The 21,084-nt window shown below is 34.5% G+C and overlaps 1 protein-coding gene across 1 annotated transcript; it reads left to right on the plus strand.

Moving 5' to 3' along the window:
• Nucleotides 1-491: 491 nt before the first annotated feature.
• LOC138325527 (uncharacterized) lies at nt 492-18,473 on the plus strand. Its single transcript, XM_069271256.1, has 5 exons — nt 492-1,874; nt 12,196-12,303; nt 13,577-13,636; nt 15,438-15,644; nt 17,092-18,473. The coding sequence occupies exons 1-5, from the start codon at nt 1,766-1,768 to the stop codon at nt 17,361-17,363; spliced, it is 756 nt and encodes a 251-aa protein (XP_069127357.1). The 5' UTR covers nt 492-1,765; the 3' UTR covers nt 17,364-18,473.
• The last annotated feature ends 2,611 nt before the right edge of the window (nt 18,474-21,084 follow it).

The raw sequence follows: 21,084 nt of genomic DNA on the forward strand, positions 1-21,084 counted from the left end.
GCAAAATTTGAATAATCACAATATTTTTTATTTAAAAAAAAACATTTTGTATATGTTTACTATTTAAAATGCACTCCTAATCTTAATAGTGCATGAGAGGTTTAAAATACACAATGCAGTATATCAAACACTATTGAGATTTTTGAGAAAGAAAATCTGTGTTTTAGTAAACAAAACAACATCTATGTTGTATTTGTGTCCATTGCTCACAGAACTTCAACATGTATATTAAACAGAGGGGTTTGATCATCTGTTTGTGAAATGAAATTAATTATCGACACAGCTCCGGCCAGCTGAACTTGTCAGCCTTATAACAAAGGCCACACAATACCACATTCACACGTACTCCTGCAAGGCATTAAATTACAACAATACTACCCCTAGATATCACAGCCTAGGTACATACACAATTAAAAGACTAAACGAAATATAACGATGATATTATCACCGATAGCGGCCGATCATGATCTAATTTCACACTCTCTGCGGCAGGTGAGGGCAGATCACTACATCTTCCGTCGCCAAGGGGATCTACATGAAAGTACTTCGGTGTCAGTTGTACATAGCCTTTAGGGATAACCATACCAAATGCGCTGTCTGCTCAGCCAATGCTTGGTATGTTTATACTTACTTAATATTGTGATCTAGTTGTGTTGTGTACATTTCCGCAGTAATGGTTTTGTCGTGTATACAATGACATGGCATAGGATGTTATTGCCGTTTTCACGTTTTTCGTTATGACAGTCGCTGATAACTTGAACATGTGGGATGAGTTTTCCTATGTGAGTTGATTATTAAGATTGCTAATAACAGACCATATATATTTGTGTGGCGATCAACATGGATGTCATCTTCAATCCAATGAACTTTATCCGTGGAACATTGCATGTGAACCATTGTTTCATTTGGAAGCTGTGAGAGAGGTCTTCAAGCGCGAGAAGCGAGAGGTTGCGTCCAGTACTAAAGAAGTTAGGTGTTTAAACATAAACTGTAATGGTTCTTGATGTTTCTATTGACCAAACTGATTTTAATTTTATTTGTAGAAGATTTAATACTGTTATAATCTTCACATTGTGGAAACCGGTATGAGACATCAAAGTGAATCCCATTTCAATCATACCACACACACAATATTGAGTCAGTTGTGAGTTAAGCGTGTTTAAATACAGACGAAGAACAGTTTCAAATATCCTGAACATTATCGCGGGGGCTGTCTGTCCGGATTGTGGTTTACCTGACATACCTGAGTAACTACACTGACTCACTAAGGTAGTTTTAAGGCTATGTAGACTGTACCTGTGTGGCACAGTAAGAACACACGTCCATATATAAAATATATTGCTACATGTGCGTAAATATAACCAGAGGCAACACACAGCGCATACGATATCTATTTACTTGCGCTTTCGTTTGCACCTAAGTGTAGCGCTAACGTTGTGGAGCAGCATTCGTTATTGGGCTGAGATGCTGGAGGAACGAGGACAGCTTATCTGCCGAACTCTTGTCTTTTTCGGATCTGCTGAACTGTGCATTCATCTGAACTATACTTGATATGTTGTCAATATCTAAATTGATATTTTCTATCCAGTGTCTGGATAACATGTAAATGCCTTATAGGAGACGTTTAAATGAAAATGGATTTATACAAATGATGATTATAATGTGTGGATGAACTAAACCAAAACGGATGAAGCTCATCGTGTGAATATTACATAAAGTTATCAACGCACGTGTTACATAACGTTACTACGATCATCAACACAAAATGACAGACTTTGAGCAGACGACCCCGGTGGCTACAGACACTCTCCTCCCGGGGGGTCAGGATTGTGAATTGGAGAGCGACCAACTGGACACAAATGACCACCTATCAGGTAAATAGTTTGCCTATTAAAGGTGATGTTCCCATGTTAAAATAAAGTGAATTGAATCAATAGTTATCGGTTGATCGAGACTTTTCCCTCTCTAAGGCTTTTTAACACATGAATCCGTATATACTATGGCCATTAATTTATAGTACATTTAACATTGTACAACTACGGAGAGATTGTTAATGTGATAAAGATATAAAAGCATGCTGTTTTTATTACTACCCACCAAAGCGCGGTGTTGTGAATGGTTGTTTCGAAAAAGCATTGTCAACATTCATCAAGCTTAATATATTATGTGAAATTAAAGAAGTTGACCATGCTTTCTTTAGTCGTGCTTATATTACATGAGGGGAGGTGTGTTGAAAAGAAATTCATATTGTGACCTGGTTTACAACATAAACAAAACAATATGTGTGGTTATCCGTTCAGAAAACAGTCAGGCATACAAGACAGGATCTTAAGAAATCATACTTATGTTAAGACACCTGTATATAACAAAAAAAAAAAAAAAAAAAAAATGTTAGGTGAAAATTAATTGTAACACATATCGATGAGTTTTTAAGAACAAGTTGTACAATTTTGTGGAGATGTTTAGATAATAATGGGATGGGCTATCAATATGATCAAGCTGGTGTATTAAATGTATAATATTGTATTTTTTCCCAGAAATGATTTATGACAAATATTGCGAGCTGATATCATCTCGATGCTCATTCTTTGTTATGCCTAAGGATATATATGACACCAAGGGGTATAATAACCAACCTACCGGCAACATAATTACATAACATACTTGTATTTGATGTTAAATTTGAATTAAAATCCATTTAGGCGTCAGTTCCTCGAGGCAACACCATGACTAAACGTGGGTGCATAGACTGAATCTCATCCATACTTAGCAAATATTGATATATTGTAAATATTTATATATATTTAAAACAAAAGAAAAAAACAGTAGAATGAATGTGTATACTCTGTCTTTACTTTGTGGACCCTCTGTTTCTTCCATATATCGATATCGTAGACTAAGACGGTCTGAGTAAGATATAGATAATGTACATGATCGCAGCAAGAAGAACGACACTGGAGTTATGTGCCCATTGTCGCTGCCGATTACATTATTTTAAAAAAAACTGTCGTTTCTAGCACATCATTGAACATCGATCATATTTCTATCCACTGTGCCCAGTTTTCATATTTCATTCGTTATTGACTTATGCGATATCATCATGCGTTATGAAAACTTTAAACATTCAAATTTCTTAAAGGCCCATAACCTTTCCGGAGCAAAATATAAAGGTTTCTTAAAGAACATAAATAACATCAGAAAATGCATACCGATGACCTAAAATAAGGTTACGACACCAAACATATGCAAGATTTCCTGTGTATTAATATATGAAAACAGTGGAGAGTCCATTCGCTGTTTTGCCTTCTGGCCCAGTGATAGTCAACTACCGCGCGGTATTTAGGACGACGGTGGGAAACATAATACGACCCGCGTTATGAAAATAAACATTTTATTTATTTTAATCAAATCGTTCAGAAGGTGATGATAAATGTAGTATTAACGGTAAGTTAATAATTTTTAAGACTATACAAAATTATCGATCTTGTTTTACATTCCCATTTTAAAAATTGAAATCCGTTTCGGAAAGGTAGTGGGCCTTTAAGATAAGTATAACCAATTTGTCAAACTCATTTTTTCATATGTCTTCTGTAAACGTCTTGTTTTTGATAAATCATCAAACTAAATTTGAATCCATCACTAAATGTTGATCACACTGGTTATACTGAAGGCTGTTACTGATGGAGATACCCGCAGATACGTGTGATATCGTAGGAGAATTCCAGAAAATCAGAAAACTATCAATCAATGTCAATGTTCGTCTTGTATAACCAAAATTCCTGTTCCAATTAATTGTTTGTGTTCTCCTCCTCTCGGCCATACCATCACTCAGAGTGTTATTCCCCTCCTTCGCTGTCTTAAGAAGCTTGAGCTGAGATCGGCGCAGCATTAAAGCTTTCTCATTAGACGCCAACGGTGTAGTAAAATGGCGATACTCATTAGAGGCGTATTAGTATGGACGACAAGATTGCGCATTTAATTATCATTTAAAGCATACAGGTAGCATTAGATAGAATTATCTCAGATATCAAGTAATACCTAGAAGGTTTCTCTTATCATTGAAATTAGTCATCATATAGTAATGGTTATTAAGAAGCCTTAAAAAACAACCAGATTCTAGCTAAAATCTATTTCAGTGGTTGCTGGTTAATAAAATCACAATTTCCTATTAAAATAACACATGCGGAGGAGGTTTAGGGGTAATAAAACGTAATAGATTACATTCATTTGTAAACGTGAGTTTGGCAATGATAGGTTTGGGTTTTTATTATTAGGCATTCTAACAACAATGATATTTCGAATTTCGTCTTGTGTCCGCAACTCTGATTTTCTCCCTGAACTCTGACTTCCGTTCACAATATTTCTTACCTTACACACTCCTGAACTCAATTTACAGATCTGTGATAGAAATTCATAATAGATACTGGTTATGTGATCAAATGTATTCACAAATCAGCAACATTACTGAGACCAATAAGATTTAGATATTCTGACAATTTAAATCAATTGCCTAAATTACCAAGATACAATTTGCAGTTTATGCATCAATATAAAAAAATAATAATACACACTGTATATCACAAAGATACATATGAATTGAACTATTCAACAACTAGATATAACATTTTATGATATTCAATATCAATAACGCATTTTGCAATCCATTATCTATTGAATATCTCTTTACCAGTATATACATGTGCTGTGTCATCTAATCAAACGACAGGTGCCCGTTATATAGAAGGCGAGTTACATATATAATGATACTGGTCGTGTGATACGGCTTTGGTATACGTTAGTAGACGTGGACATGTGGCTTATAATACATACCTTAATTGGAATGTCACGTGCAGAGCTAATTAAATTGGACACAATGATTGGAAAGGAATATGGTACATGATGTGATTAGGCTGTGTCATGTTTAGGTATTGGGTCAAGCGAAGTTAAAACACAATGTATAGTTCCTGTACAACGTTTCTTTAAACGTACAAGTGACTATTATTTCTAGCCGTTTTACAATACGAATGAAGCGGCATTATAATTTTAGAGTTCTTAGTGATGGCGTACTTTGTCTATAACCCATTAAATGTAAATATTTCCAATATTTTAATTCTTATGTATGATAATTTTATCTTAGCTACCAAACACAAGTAAGGCAATTTCCACTCAGGTAATAAACAACTGATGAGTCAAATGAAATAAGAAGTCTTCATTTTCAAGATATGTACCAGATACAAAATATACGCCCACATCACACATCGCGCGCACATTGCACAGACTTCGTGGGCACACCGCACATCGTGTAACGTTGTGCTTTCCCACAACTCAACTCTGCTTTGTCATTCTGTTTCATAATTGTTGACATTTTAGTTTCATAACTATTTAAGGTGAATCCCAGAACTTTTCCCTTGCGTATCGCTGTCATTTCTTTGACCGTTGACAGCTACCCTGTGAGGAATACTAATAGTCCATGTTATTGCTACTTTACGGTCCCCTCTCAAGTTGAGCATATAATCAATGGTTATATTTGTCATATATAAAATTGTTTATTGCTATTTAAAAAGATCTAGTTATGTGGATGGAAATGAAACATGTACAACTATATTAATGTTGCCGTCCTTACTTTTGATGGATTTAATATATATTACATGCAGTTCTTATTAACGAATGCGTAGAAGTATAACATTACGCTCGACCTTTGCTTTTAACTTCTTCTGGATCCGCCTACTGCAATTAGTCTAGCCCTGCTCTAGGTAAAATGACGAATCTCTCGATGTAATGCAAAGATCAGAGTTGTTTGGTGGCTTCCTTTACTTTGTCTTCACCCACAGGCTGTAAGCGGTTCCATAAGTAACGGTTACGTTATCTTTTACTTTGTCTTCACCAACAGGCTGTAAGCGGTTCCATAAGTAACGGTTACGTTATCTTTTACTTTGTCTTCACCAACAGGCTGTAAGCGGTTCCATAAGTAACGGTTACGTTATCTTTTACTTTGTCTTCACCAACAGGCTGTAAGCGGTTCCATAAGTAACGGTTACGTTATTAGTGTCTATAGCTTAAAGGTTGTTCGTTGGTTGATTTGGTTCCATGTCTTTTTTAATTAAGAGCCAAGGTCATTAAGGACAACCTCCCATGTATGTAATGTGTTGGGTAATTTATAGTTCTATCTCACTGAGGCATGCTTCCAAAGATACCGAGCAACACACCCTACTTAGTCACATTATACAGACAACGGACGATCCAATCGTCCCACTCTCTGCATGCAGATCGCTAAGCAGTATGCAATGGTGTGTGTTGTGTCTCGGCAAGGGAACAGAACCTAGGACATACCCCACAGGGGTCAGAGTTCATCAGTGAAACTTAATCGTCACTAGTTAAATAATTCGTATTCGCATTGTCCAGTACATTATACATCGATCCATAAAGAACATCGCATTTTAATACCATTATTTAGACTATTATCCTTCTCGATGGCAATGGCCTGGACACAAACATGTGTGCAGATATTCATTCACAATTTTAATGAATGGAAATATATCACTTTATTGATAAATGTGCAAGAAATGCCTACAGGCACATAAGTTCGGCATTATTTCAAATGCGGTTCAAGTCAGTCGCTTCTGAGATGCGATTGAGAGTTGCTACCACAAAGATAATACTTTTTCTTGTACTAAAAGGCTCGCATTAATCAAATTCGTTTTAATTTGATCTATAGCTTCCATTATTTTCTGGCTTTTAGCTGCACTAACTTCTGGTGACATTTCTCTTGACACGTTTTCACTTCCGAAAAGTTTAAATCGTCGCCCTTTACTATTACGAGAGTTCGATTCTCTTATAAATGTCATCAAAACCTATTTCACAGAAGCTAATGCAGTTTTAAGATATGCACACGTTTGCAAGCTGTGTTTTGTTTTTGGGAATAACGCTTTGCGACACAGAATCTTGGAAGGGAAGCTTTGGATATTAACGATACCGATAACAACTTTATTGAATATATAAACCTACGTTTGTCGAATATTACGTTTGTGAACAAGCAATTTTGTATTTTTTTATCGACACACTATTTGAATTCTGAACAATAATTATTACTTATTAGCTAGTAACATTTATTATCAATGAACGCGCACATCGTTCGCAGATATGAAAAATTGAGAAAAATCACAGAAAAAAAATCAACGTAGCTAATATGTCGAAGGCATAAGAGTGCAAATCTTCCTATTTTTCTTTTGTGCTTTGAACTAAAATTCATTATTGCATTGTACTCGTTCCGTGATGATACTTATAACCAGCGCAATAAATGATGTTCAACAACCTTCATTAGAACTGTTTTCTAATCTAAGTGTATCAGATACGCGGAGGTGTATGGCCTTTGAGGAAAACGTTGGAAAGGTCTTCACTAATAAGTATGCCGAAAATAGTAAATTCATATTTCAAGAACCTTTATAATGCACTGTATAACACATGCAGAACATTAGCTTTGCACTTATTATAATTATTTTTAACGATATTTTAAGCAAATGTAGATCGATGGTTTGCGGAAGGCAGCGCGCTGCAACACCATGCAGCGATATTTTTGAATGGGTGATCGGGTGGTGTAGTGGGAAAGCCACTCGCCTTTCACCTAACAGACAAGGGTTCGATCCTACTCGGCTTGGACGTGAAAAGCCAAGGGTCACCATTTCCGATCACGTGGGTTACTCCGGGCACTCAGGTTTCCTCAGTATAAGACCCCTCGCGCAGTTACATCCGGGCCATCTAAAGTGATTTATATAAGTTATATAACTTGTTTCGCTATCGATGTAAATTGAATAGTCTATATTATATATTTAACCTCTCCGGATTAAGTTATTTTTATAAACCAAACGTAGAGCTTTTAATATTTTTTATTTATTTTCATTTTAATATTACATTTTTTTTTTTGGTTTGCGATTTTGATTGAAACCGATAAAAATAATTATAAATAAATATAATTCCATAAAACAATCTCATTGGGCCATGTTCTCAAAGACACCGTACAAACGCACATACACACGCACGATCAGCTACACGAGTTGTTGAGCACTAAAACAAGAAATTAAGTCGCTGTAAATATAGATTGGCTGTTCCGATAATTTGTTTCACGTGCGGAGTCATTATTACCTCCTCATTCTTATTCTTTAAATTCTTTGAAAACCTTCATCGGGTCTCAAATGCTAGGAAAACGACACCCCGCCAAGGAAAATGACACCCCGCCATCCCGTCTCTTCCAGACGTATACAGTATTGGGTAATTTGTTTATACACCTTCACTCTTTTCCTAAACCTTAGTTTACTCTGCCAGTATTCTTCTGAACGTTTTTTGTTCTTGTTATTCGACAACCGGTTACATAATTGCCTTTTCTGGTAAAGGTTGTGGAGTGTTTCTAATGTCTATACAGGCAATAAGAAATTCCAAGCACGCATTTCCAAACAACAAAACATGAAAAGAATCATTTGGTAACAAAAGACCTGCATATCTCTGCCAGAAATTGTCTTTTTATCATTTTCAATGCTCATGGCAACACGGTCGTCCCCGAAACTCTTTGATCGAAAAAATTACTCATCTTGTACAACTATGCAAGATGCTTGAAAATTCAACGCACAAAAGTGATTGAATATTAATTTACTGTAGGCGATTTTAAAAGAGACAAATTATTAAAATAGTTTTTTTCGTTCCCGATTCTTCCGACCATACTTGTAACACAAAGCAATGTGTTTAAATTGCATTATTCCTGGAATGTTCATATGCCCATCTTTTTCTACGATTGATTATTAATCACCCAAATACTTCATATTTGAACCAAATCGCCTTGATTGTAACCCAACTGCGCTGCTATCAGCAGTTGTTTCAATCCGTACATGGATCTTTAAGAACCTATGCTCCCCGCAGTGTCGATGGCATTTTACCCGAAACAACACTCGAATCGAACCGAAATTTCTAGAACAAAATCTAAATGTCTTCTGAGCTCAAGAGGGCATTGTTTTGTGAATAAAAACATTTAAAACCATTTTATTTCCATTCAACTTGCCATTAGATTTTGTTTTAAGCACTTCATAGTTTATATATTGACTGTTATTTACCAGATGTTTTTAGAGATTATACGTGTTAGTTTAAGATTTACATGAAGGAAAAAATTCTCGTTTTTTTGGATTTCAAATTAAGACTGATCTTGTTCTGCGTGATCCACACACTATAAACGACAATTTCTCATGAGTTATATTATAGAGAAATTGTCACTCGGTTGTATTTTTGCTATTTGGGTTTTAACTGTCGACGTACAATTGTATAACTTGACGTACTAAGACATAAACCGTAAATTCTGAGCTAGAACTGAAGTGTGGTACATGCTTATATTCCGACTTTGAATTTAATTCTCGCGGTGAAAATAAAAATGAATTCGGCGAAATGATCATTTATCCGGAAACAGTCGGTACGTAGCAGTCGTTAAACACGAGAGTTGGTTATCGTATTTCAGGTATTTGATTAATTAGTAAGACATCAAATAGGTACCCAGAGAAATTTAAAACACAAACTATGATAAGGATGTAGAACGTGTACGTCAACTGGAAGTCCTTTGGTTCTATGGTTCACTGTCAAAAATAAAACGTAAAAATAAATTCAATGCCTTGAAAGAAATTATTTGTAAAATAGTCAAGGCATAAAATTTTTTCGATGAGCAACGTTTAACAAAAAGTGGCTCATGGCCAGCTAATAATTAATGCTTTGATGATCAAATTGATATATCTATGTTCTTAAGGTTTGTTAAGGACACTAGAAAGATTTATTCAAATAAAACGCAAATCGGGAGTTCATACGCTATCTTCTCAATAACAGATTTCTGGGGCGTAGTTTCAACAGCAATGTTAAAGGTTTGAGCACATGAAAAAGCTTGATATTAGAATACTGTATCGTGTTTTGTACACAGAACACATCACGAAAACTGCAACCAGGCATTTTTTTATTATATCAGTCGCACCTAAATGATATTGATATGGTCATGACTTATTCACTGACAAGTCGGTTCATTACTCATTTTCAGCTTTCGTGTTAAACAGATCTATGCTTTTGAATTAACTATTTTTGTTCATTTCATTTTGCAAAAGTGTACTGTTTTATGAGAATATCTCGTCACGAAGAGGTGGCATCTGTCTACAGTTATGCCTAGACGTTTACCCATTAAGCAGACAATATTTTCAAGAATAAATCAGTGATAAAAAAATTAAAATTAAAAAAAAATTACGTTTCATGGTAATTTTAACTCGTTATTTCCTAGGCAATGTCAAAAATACACATTAATAGAACGATCAAAAGGATTGTAACTTCCAGCTTCATCTACAACAAACACGAAAAGCTTTGTTGATCCAACTCAGAGCACTTTTGAGAAAAATCAGCTTCAGTGTTGAAAACGGAAAAAATTATCTGCCGTTTTATCCCTTTAAAAACGGCATTCCAAAATGATAAATTGGAGACGATATGAATTTTGTGTTGAGAGGAAAAGAGGATCGAGTTTCTGCGGTTGGTAATAAAATCTTTTAAATAATGGACAAAATCATGACGTGCTAACTTAAGCCTAATTAAATGTTTTAACCGTTTCACCAATGAAATTTTATAATGGACTATTCTAGTACTTGATTTAGAAGGGCCTACATGTGTCTACAGGGACAAATAAGTTAAAAGTCATAATTGCATCATTTATTTGGCTTGTGGATAAGATTGAGGTTAATACCATGGAAGATATGTTGAACAACGTGAATAACAGAAGAAACCATGTAAAACACGTAATACCATCACATATTCATGTTAACGTTCTCGACCAACATCTTTCCATGAGACAAAAAAAGTCGTTAGAAATAGAAAACTCTCTCCCGTTGCGGTCTCCTATAACAACATTCCTGGTTAACTTCATGTGTTTGATGTCACTTTCCAGACTTTACGTAATCTCTAGGGATGAAGACACAGCTTGAGAATCCTTTCACTGGCGACATCCTCTTACCCTGTTTTTTTTATTCCTCGCGAGTAAGATAGATAGATCGGTACACGCCACTTTGATTAGCCTTTTACATCATGAGGTCTGACGAGGCTAAGTAAGCACATTTGAATTCAACATTGCTATTTAATTAGTTTATCCTTTAAAGGATTCCATCATTGTGTAATAAAAACACAAGGATCCACAAAACACACTAAAACTTAAAAGAAAATCATTTAGGGATTGGTATATTAGAGTAAGAATAACAAATAACCGTAATAGAAAATTGTGAACATTATTATGTCATTATCTTTGATTTTTCTTTACAGTAGTTATATTTTTGTCACGTAACTAATAGTGATATTGAAGTTATTTCAAGCCAAAGATACAGTAAATAGACCAAATGAAATATAGATGTTGATGATTACATTTGATCCTTTGTCATGTTTCCTTAATTCGTTCAATAGAAATCTGTTTAAATCAATATTCACCAGTGTTGTACATGTATAGACACTTTGATTTAAAGTACAAAAAACACATATTAATACGAGGGCAAAAACCCTGACTTGAAGCTGATTTCTTCATTAGATCAACAATTTAAAAAACGTGCCTTAAAGTCTGGTTGTAAACATTCGTTTTGCTATTGGTTAAAGTATTAATCGATTTAAAGTTCGTGATTTTAGAGTGCGCTCCTAAGTTTACACGTTCAGTGCATATGAGATGTTGCGCTTGTATCAAGCGATACGATTTAGGTGTGAAAGCTATTATCACCCATTTCATGCTAGTTGGCCAAAGTCATAACAGCATTTTAAGTTTTGATTGATATTGCTTAATCAACTGTTCGTAATATGTTTGTATATAAATGGGAAACGATATTTTATATTGAACGTTTTTTAAAGTTTTGTTATATTTCTTATTAAAAATCCATTCTGCACCCCATAACTTTTTCATTTTACCATGGGTTATTTGCATTGCGTCTTATATTCTTATAGAGGTCTTTCAAAAACAGTACTGATTGATTGAGAGGTTGCTATATTGAGGAAACTTGCTGTAGTTGCAACTTGAATTAAGAAAAAAGACAACCGAAGTCCGCCATGTTCCAAATTTCTAGAGATTCTCAATCAAGGGGAATAACCCGCATACATCAAGGATTAAATAACTCCCCTAGACCATATTATATGTCATTAACAACAGTGTTTTTTACGTTTCAGACAAACCAAACGACTCCAGTTTGTGTACCATAGTGATATCATCATACGAAGAATCGGAGGACTTGATGACCTTTATATCACAGGTGTTTTCCGCCATTGATCGTACAGGTAACTTTAGAACGAGGTTATGATAATCACACACGCGGATGATGTAATGATCACATGAAATAAAAACAAAAATCAAATATTACAAAATAATCTCGAATTAATCATAATTATGCCACATTTAATATCATTTTAGCCTTTCATTAGCTATTTATCACACTAATGATGAATTTTGAACTAAATGAAGACTTCTATGACGACCATACAAATATATGGACTTTGGAATTACCAAATGTCACCATGCAATGCCGTTTTATTCTGGTAATGTAATTAGTAAACCTGTATTTACGCGAAGTTTTCACATTTCGCATTTACATGCTTAACGAATGTTTTCATGGCGAATTAAAATTTGCGATTTAGAATCATTTGACTCTGTTGTACATGTGCTCAGACAATTTCCGCGGCTATTTATTTTAGAGGTTTGTATTCTCTGCAAAATACCCTAAGTTTAGTCGCGCGCAAAAATAAAATAATTTACAGTAGTTATTAAAATTCTGATTTTCATCAGAAGGAGCTGTCCCGTACGGTTGAAATTCCAGGGGTTACTATCACTATCCTTTCATCCATCTGAAACTTAAACTGAAGGCGTTTCAGGAGAAAAAATCTGACCAATCAGACCCAAAGAGACTTCTTTTGAAGAGCGACGCCCAATTCCAAAGCCTTATAATATACCCTTTATTCGACCAAACTACCTGTCTCATATGTTGACGGACACAGGACATTGCTATGACATGGTCCAGGGTTGGATATGACGACAGTGATAGTAACTCCTAGAAATCGAAGATGGTTGTGTACCAGAGGCACATTTATTTATGAATTATAAGAAAGATTGCTTGACAATATTTCTATGAAATAGCTTTTAGCATACCCTTAAACAACAATGAAGTGCCTATTTATATGACAGTTGTATAGTAAAACTCTATTTAGAGAAGCATACAAATTTCATTATAGAGACAAGTGTTTCGGAATTTACAACTACTTTCCAGCATTTAGCAGTGCTATGGTAGACATTATAATGCGGGTTGAATTGCTGGAAAAGAGCAATAAAATTGATATAGTTATATAACTAAACTAATATGTTAAATTTACGATGGATGCATATCGTAGAACGAAAAGATAACTCGCTATGTATATCGAATTAAAAGCATATATAATTTATTCTTATTGTGTATAATTTCAACATCCGGCACATATTTAAAGCACAGCGGTTTCTTATTTCAGCAATTATCTAATACTATACTGAAAATCGATAAATACTGTTGTTTTTGTCTTTCAGTGTTTGGCTATACCGTTTCTGTAAGCAGTTTTATTATTGGCCTCCTGGCGATTGTACTCGGTAAGTCACAATAACAGCAGATGCTACACATATTGTATTCTGTGATATGTAACTCTCCGCGCTACGTGCTGTATCATTTGAGTACTGATCGTAATGTTGTCACTAACCTAATAATCTAAACAAACTGAATTTTATGGCGTCTTCATTCTGCGTTTTGATGCCTTATTATTTTTAAACTGTGATATAGTTCTACTGTACATGTGCTCACAACAATTTCCCAGCCTTATTAATGTTCACGGTTTCTTACCGATCGCAAATCACGAGAAATTTTATCGCACTCGAAAATAAGTTTAGAAGTTTGTTATTTAAGAGTGTGGCAGGCTTATGGCATTACGAATGTTCAGTACTGTATAAGCTATGAGATTCGTGGTCTAAATCTGCATAAGTTTTATTCGTTATTGGCCTATATTACGTAAGTTCCTATGATGTCCAAGTTTGTTGATTTTATATTCACGGTTGTACGTCGACCACGACAACAACAAACGTTTCAACACAATTTATACATGTACCCTTCCAGTATGTAGTTTAATGAACCATAACCTTTACTTACTTTTTTTATTTTTTTTTTATTTTATGATATCAATCAATAATAATTAAGAAAAAATAATTTAATGAAATCGTCTTTGGACAAAATAAAAAAAGAACTCCCAGTTTAATCTTTCATTACTGGAAATGGACTCTGACCTGACCTTAATTTCATGACAGCTGAAATCCTTAGTATTTCAAAATTATAACCAAATGTAAATATAAGCATTGAACGTCTTTCAGTTGGCATTGCATCTGTCCAGTTGGCATTCATATTGGCTATGAATGCCAACTGAATGACGTTCAATGCTTAAATGTGTGGTTCATTGTCACGTAATAATACGGACACATAGAGAGGTAAAATATAATATAGAGATAAGGTATACGCATTTATTTTGAAAACAGAGACGTGTGTCGTTAACACGATTATAATAAACATCAGAAACAAACATGCTATTGTTTAGTTACCTAAGATAGTTTACTGGCCTTAAAATATTTGCTTCGACAATAAATATTAATTTTTCATCTCAAGGTGAAAGATAATCTCTTTAGAATATCAGAACGGCTTTGACAGCATTTCTGTACGTCACGACTTGTGTCTTAAATTGCAACAGGAATTGATATTTTTGGGATGAATTACATAACCAATTTATCAAGCGTATTGCGTAGCGTGTCATGTTCATTATAGATGCATATCATGTATCAAACTGTTCATTAGGAAATGCTGCATTCATCCCTAAGACGTGGTCGCTAAATGTGTTTCTCAGCGTCAAACTGTTATTCTCATAATCAACTTTAATTTTTTAGCGTACGTTCTAATTTCTTGTATTTTATGGGCGAACAAAATCGTGAAAATTAATCAACGCAAAAAAGTGTCAACTATAGCCAGTGTAACATATTTATACCGCGAAATTCAATCGATTTGCAAAAGTAGTTCGAGGGGAAAACGCAAAACTGTCACACCGGGTACTGTAAACCAACTGTCTTTCGCATGCGATTAATTTTCACCAATTTTGCAATCCAAGCAAGTTCGCGAAGGTTTATTTCCACAATTAACACTTACATCAATGATCTGAATATGAAATTCAGGACAGTTTTAAATTTCGCGAATGTGAATCTTCGCGCACTTGTTTTGTAATGGAAACCGCGTAATTAAGTAACCGCGAAAGAAAGTTGGTATACAGTAAGTTAACAGTAACTATTTCAGGTGTTTGTGTTTCTTGTGATAACGTTTATTTTCCATTTTCGATACATGTCTTTGTTTTATATATTTTAGGGGTCTTGCGGTATGGTTCCTGCCCATGTGAGCAGTGCGTTCCGATGTTCCTAGCTGTAGGAGGAAGCGCCCTGACGTTGCGTGCAGTTTGTAAAGCATTGGGTTGGTGCTGCAATAGCCGGAAGACGTGTGATGAAACGGAACCGGATGTTTTACAAACTCTGCATAGCATTCTGGGAATTTTAGTTTTATTTTGGACAATACCAGGTAACTGCGTTTATTGAAAGACACGTGGAATATACTCATTTAACATAAAATCGTCATGATTGCTTGACATGATAACTAGATGAAGTGCAATTTGAGAGAAGTCTCTCTCAACATTTTATAAATCAGAATTTCGAGCAACACAGCATTGACTCTGAGTCATAATTCGATTGTCTTCCTTACATTGCAGCTACCCACTGACTATTTGACCATAATTAATAATCATTGCAATGGTTTTTGTGACATTTGGAAAAGAAATTTTAAAATATCTTGTCTAGTTCACTGGAAACAGATGAAACCATTCCCTTCTATAAAATTGCATGATTTTTATCTTAAAGACTAAGATAATGAGTATATCTCGCAAAGAGGTATACAATAACAAATCACTGCAAACTGAACAAAAAGTTAATATCCTTTGATTTTATGCATTCTTACGATCTTCACAGACACTCACAGAAATAGTTCTGTCTGGGCCAGGGATGGAAACAGCGACAGCACCTATTGTAACATACACATTGCCTCCAAATATGGATTTGGCTGAATAACAATGGTGTTTCCGATGTCTTTATTACACTTAGGCATAGATTGTTATAGTGACATGCATCTGTGTGTAATATACACTGTGATTTCTTACATGTCTATCACGGGGCGCGTTATTGGTCTTTTTATTTTTCCTAAGGGTAATGACTGTTTTACTTGGAATTTTGAAACATGATATACCTTATGTTCTTTTGAAACTTAGACAAGCGTTTGTGTCAGAATTATAATAATTTTACTTATTAATGAACGCTATTGTTACTGATATTAGGATCTGTTTATTTATGATTTTTGAAAGCATGGTTAGGTTGTACACGTTTCGATTTTATTTTTACATTGTCTTATTAATCCCAAAAATATGTTAAATACCCGAGTTTTTAGCCGCCCACAATCATCAGATGGTAGCCTATTCAATTCACCTTTCGTTGTGCATATTGCAGTTTGGAACCGATCGGGCAACAAGATAGCAGACAGGTCGCCCTCTTGGATTTTGATAGTTGAAGTTTGTTACTACTATTTTTCAGAACCTAGTAAAATGATCTTTTTCGTTGTTTTTTTATTTAAGTTCTCTGGGACCTTAGTTTTACATATTTAATTTTGGTACCGATCGGTTAACAGGATGGCCGACAGGCCGCTATCTTTGATTTTAAAATTAATTTTGTTACTGCTGTTTCCAAGAAAGTAATGCAGGGAAATTTCTCAAATTGTATACGTAGTTTGTTGTTCAAATTTGAAAAGTAGAGAAAATACTCCTCTTTCCATTATCGGACATATATAATTCCATGATGAGCGCCAAGATCCCTCTAGGATCTTTTGGTTTCAAATCATAACACAACGTTCACGGTAAATTTGAATTGTAATTACATAAATTTAACCTTATCAATGCTTAATCTATAATTTAAATGTTTTGTAGGTATTGTGTGGATATTCGGTATAATCAACAAAGTAGACACCATTGACGCGGAGAGCGATAACTACTGTGACTTTGTACTGTACTGGTTTACTGTGTCATTCCTAGGGGTGATATTCCTTGTGTTACTACTACAGACATCACTACTCATCGCCATGTGTATCGTCCACAACTATATGTACACTCACACAGACTACTCAAACTTCGACAACGACGACCAAGAGGACAACGAAATACCGGAGGACCACCACCTGTCCTCGGAAGGAACGGTATGACGGGATGGTGTACCTCCGTTGTATGGGATGTTACCTGAGATCCATGTAGTACTCCCCAGTAGTATGGACTGATGTGATGTAATGTTACACGGGAAAGGGGTATCCCGTCTCAACCCGTCAGTAACAGGAGGCTTGCCGATATATCATTTGCTTTCCAGCATTAACATTGCGACATCATCACAGGAACGTCGTTATGCGCCGAAGTGTATGACGTCATTTTCAACGTACGCCGCGTTTAATCCACACGTATTGACGACGTCATAAACTTATCTAGTGCGTTTACATCTCCTATGTAAGACGGAGTTGTCTTTCCTAGGTTAACCGTGGACTATCTATGTAAAGTATGGGAGAAACTGTAAACTGTTACTGAGATATCATCGTCTTTGAATTGTGGTACCTTAAAGAGATATTCCCAGTCATTACGGGTTACCTCAACAGTCATATTAGTGATAATTCTGTCATTGAATTGAGATACATTTAAAGGATATTCTAACACTCGATAAATACTATTGTCTTGGTATATTTGATACCATTTTAAAAGTATTCCACATATTGGTGAAACTGAATAATATTTCTGGTTATTGATATTGGTCGTCGTCGATGTCAGAATCAAAAGATAAGCTAGTATTGTATGTTAAAATCAATTGCATTTACTTTTTTGAAGACATTTTGATTTTCATTTCATATAAAGTATGAATATCAAATCTTTGAAAATGAATACAAATTATTATTTTTTAATATTTTTTTCGAATCTTATTTTAAATTGTAAGTCATTGTCATCCTTTCCATGGATTAACCAAAATGAATTCAGTTGTACACAGAGCTTAAATCAAATATGTTATCGATGTTTTACGTGATAGTGACAACATTTGACCTAGTAATTTCCCCGTATGGTGATACCACGTCTTACCGTAAATGTTACTATAAACGTCGCCAGCATAGTGAATATCGTATGATAGAATTTATGACGATTTAACGCGCATAATTTTTATCAACATTCTTTAAAATTGAACATTTTCATGCTTATTTATTTCATGTATATTGTAACTGCCATTTTGTATTTAGTTTCATATTTTGAATATGTAAATTTATTGTTAAAATCAAAATAAAACATAACGTAATTTTTCGTTGGTATTGTTTCCTTACAGCTCACAGCATACATAAATGACCATTGAAGAAAAAAAGAACGTAACCATAGAAACAAAGTGCGGTTGGTCATCTATTTTTGTCCATCTCACCTTCCATTACAGAATATGTGGTTGTTGGTCAATTGATTCAAAATAAATATTTGTAAGAACTACTATTGAACACGAAGAGCTGGGATGTTGCTTAGGAGAGGTGGAGGAAAGAAAACTATTTTGTACCTGGCCAAACTGGTCCTAAGGTCCCCAATGATTTACATTAATGAATGTCCACATGTCTGATTCTTGAAGTTTTAAACTAGGGTATGATTCATTATAAAAATTCTGCTGAGAAAATTTTATCAATACTTCATGGTTTGGTGGTCATTTTACCTGTCAGGCGGAGAACTGGCATTGAATATTACCACAACAAAGGCTTTCCTTGCATGCAAAGATTTAAGTTCGTCAGGAGGCAAATAAGGTGCACGGTCAATTTCTTATAGTATTATATATTGCAGTTTGAAATATAGAGTATACAGTATTTTGTGAATTGGAAATGAAATCAACAATGATGTTAGTTGTTGTTGAAATTTCATAAAATTTCATAGAATATTCCATTAAGAGATTTTAAATTAGTTTTAGTTTTGATATTAAGTTGGAACACAGTGGGTTAATTTTATCTACAAAAATTGCCAATTATTACTACCGTTTCTACGATCTACTACTGAGCAGTAATATCTACTAATATCTCCTTACATCACATTCGCGATCTATGTGACAAAAAGTAATCGCGTGGTTGATATTTCTCCATGAACTCAGAAAACAGGTATAAATGACTAACTGTTGATGAAGAGTTGTTCATATAAAAACAAATGTATGTGAAACATATAACATAAACAAGAAAATTACTTCATACAAATTTATCATAAAAACAAGTATAGATATATCTGATAAATTGTAGTGAATTTCAAAATGTTTAGTTATGATGTCTGGCATTCACTAAAATATTACAAACAGACAAAACAAAAACATTCAGAAAATAAACCAAGTCAATTCAGACAATCACAATTCAGTAGGTCTACAAAACCAATTTATCAGTGAGTAACAATGTATCTTATTAACTTAATTTTGATTATATATCAAAGAATTAACTTTGCCGGTAACAAGTATTTTGTTTGGTATAAAAATTTACTGTATCAGCCAATAAAAGATAAAATAGCGTCGCCGTTTGTAACCTCGCTTCTGATTGGCTGATATAACGGCATAATAATATTCATGTAAAAAAAAATTCCAAAATTTATCTTGAGTAATTTGAGTGGCTGAGCGGTTTATTTAGAGTACATATTCAAGTTAATCCTTACATTTACAATACAGATACATTTAGAACATCTACTACAATTGCTTTGAATCTGTGATGAAGATTTAAACAATTACACAAATGTATTTCTATGTACACTGATTTTAATCACATCACATGAAGCAATAATTAACTTACATTATATATAATAATAATAATAATGAAAATACTGTAAGAGATATCTTTACAATTCCAATTGTTCTGAAATCAGAACGATTTTTTAAGTGTTCCAGCAAAATCAATGTAGTGTAACTTACTTACTTTTGGAGAAAATCGTCTTTTTGTGTCCCTATTTCCCTGATGCAAATTTTCACTTGGAAGGTCTTTATCACTACGGTGTTTGTTCACGTTGAAAACAAGCGTTCTGACGCCCTTCGCGGGTAAAGTTCATTTTACGAATTTAAAATCAACAAAAGGAGCGGAATTATATCAAGAGACAATGCATTTTTAGCTCTAATATCGACATAAGTCGGGCACAAAACCCGATATCGGATAACAAGAATTTCCTGTAATAGTTGCAATAGGAAAATATTAGATGTCGTAAATAAATGTTTAATTTCTTTCGTTTGATTCAATTTCTAAAATTGTTGACTTGATCCCGAACATCCCAGTGACGTCACTTTTAGTAGGAATGAATGAAACGGCAGTCAATCCCGCCAAACAGTGACGTCACAATCACCGGAATGAACATTCTGTGTAAATAACAGGCAATTTGCTTTCGTTTTGATTACCATCTTCTGTATGTATAATGAAAAAGTTGCAGGATAAACAGAATACCTGGTCGCTATCTTACAATACAAGTTTTATTTTGGTGTCGACAGGGAAAACAGAAATGACTCAGCAAAACCTCCTCATCTCATCTCATCGCACAAACGATAGCAGCAGCGATATTAATTATAGCAAAATAAAAATGTCCAACGTTGGAAATATTGCAAGTACATTCATTATTTACATAAACCAGTAATTAGAATAATCGTTTATTTCATCTAGACTTAATAATTTGCAAATCCCTTACACCGCCTGCAAGGAGGTGTCCTTGGCCTATCGCTACCCACGATACTCTCGATCGTGGTCTTATACGTATTATGTAACTTTTCATCGGATATTAAATCTAGATATATCTGTTTTCGACAGTTAAATTTCTATGAACATGTGTAAAACAAGCACTCTCAACTGCTATTCCGAGACCGTAAAATGCAATCTTGGTCACCTCAGCCAAAACACAGGTGCACGCAAATTATGA

This window comes from Argopecten irradians, chromosome 6, assembly GCF_041381155.1.
Source record: "Argopecten irradians isolate NY chromosome 6, Ai_NY, whole genome shotgun sequence".
NCBI classification, from domain to species: Eukaryota; Metazoa; Mollusca; class Bivalvia; order Pectinida; family Pectinidae; genus Argopecten; species Argopecten irradians.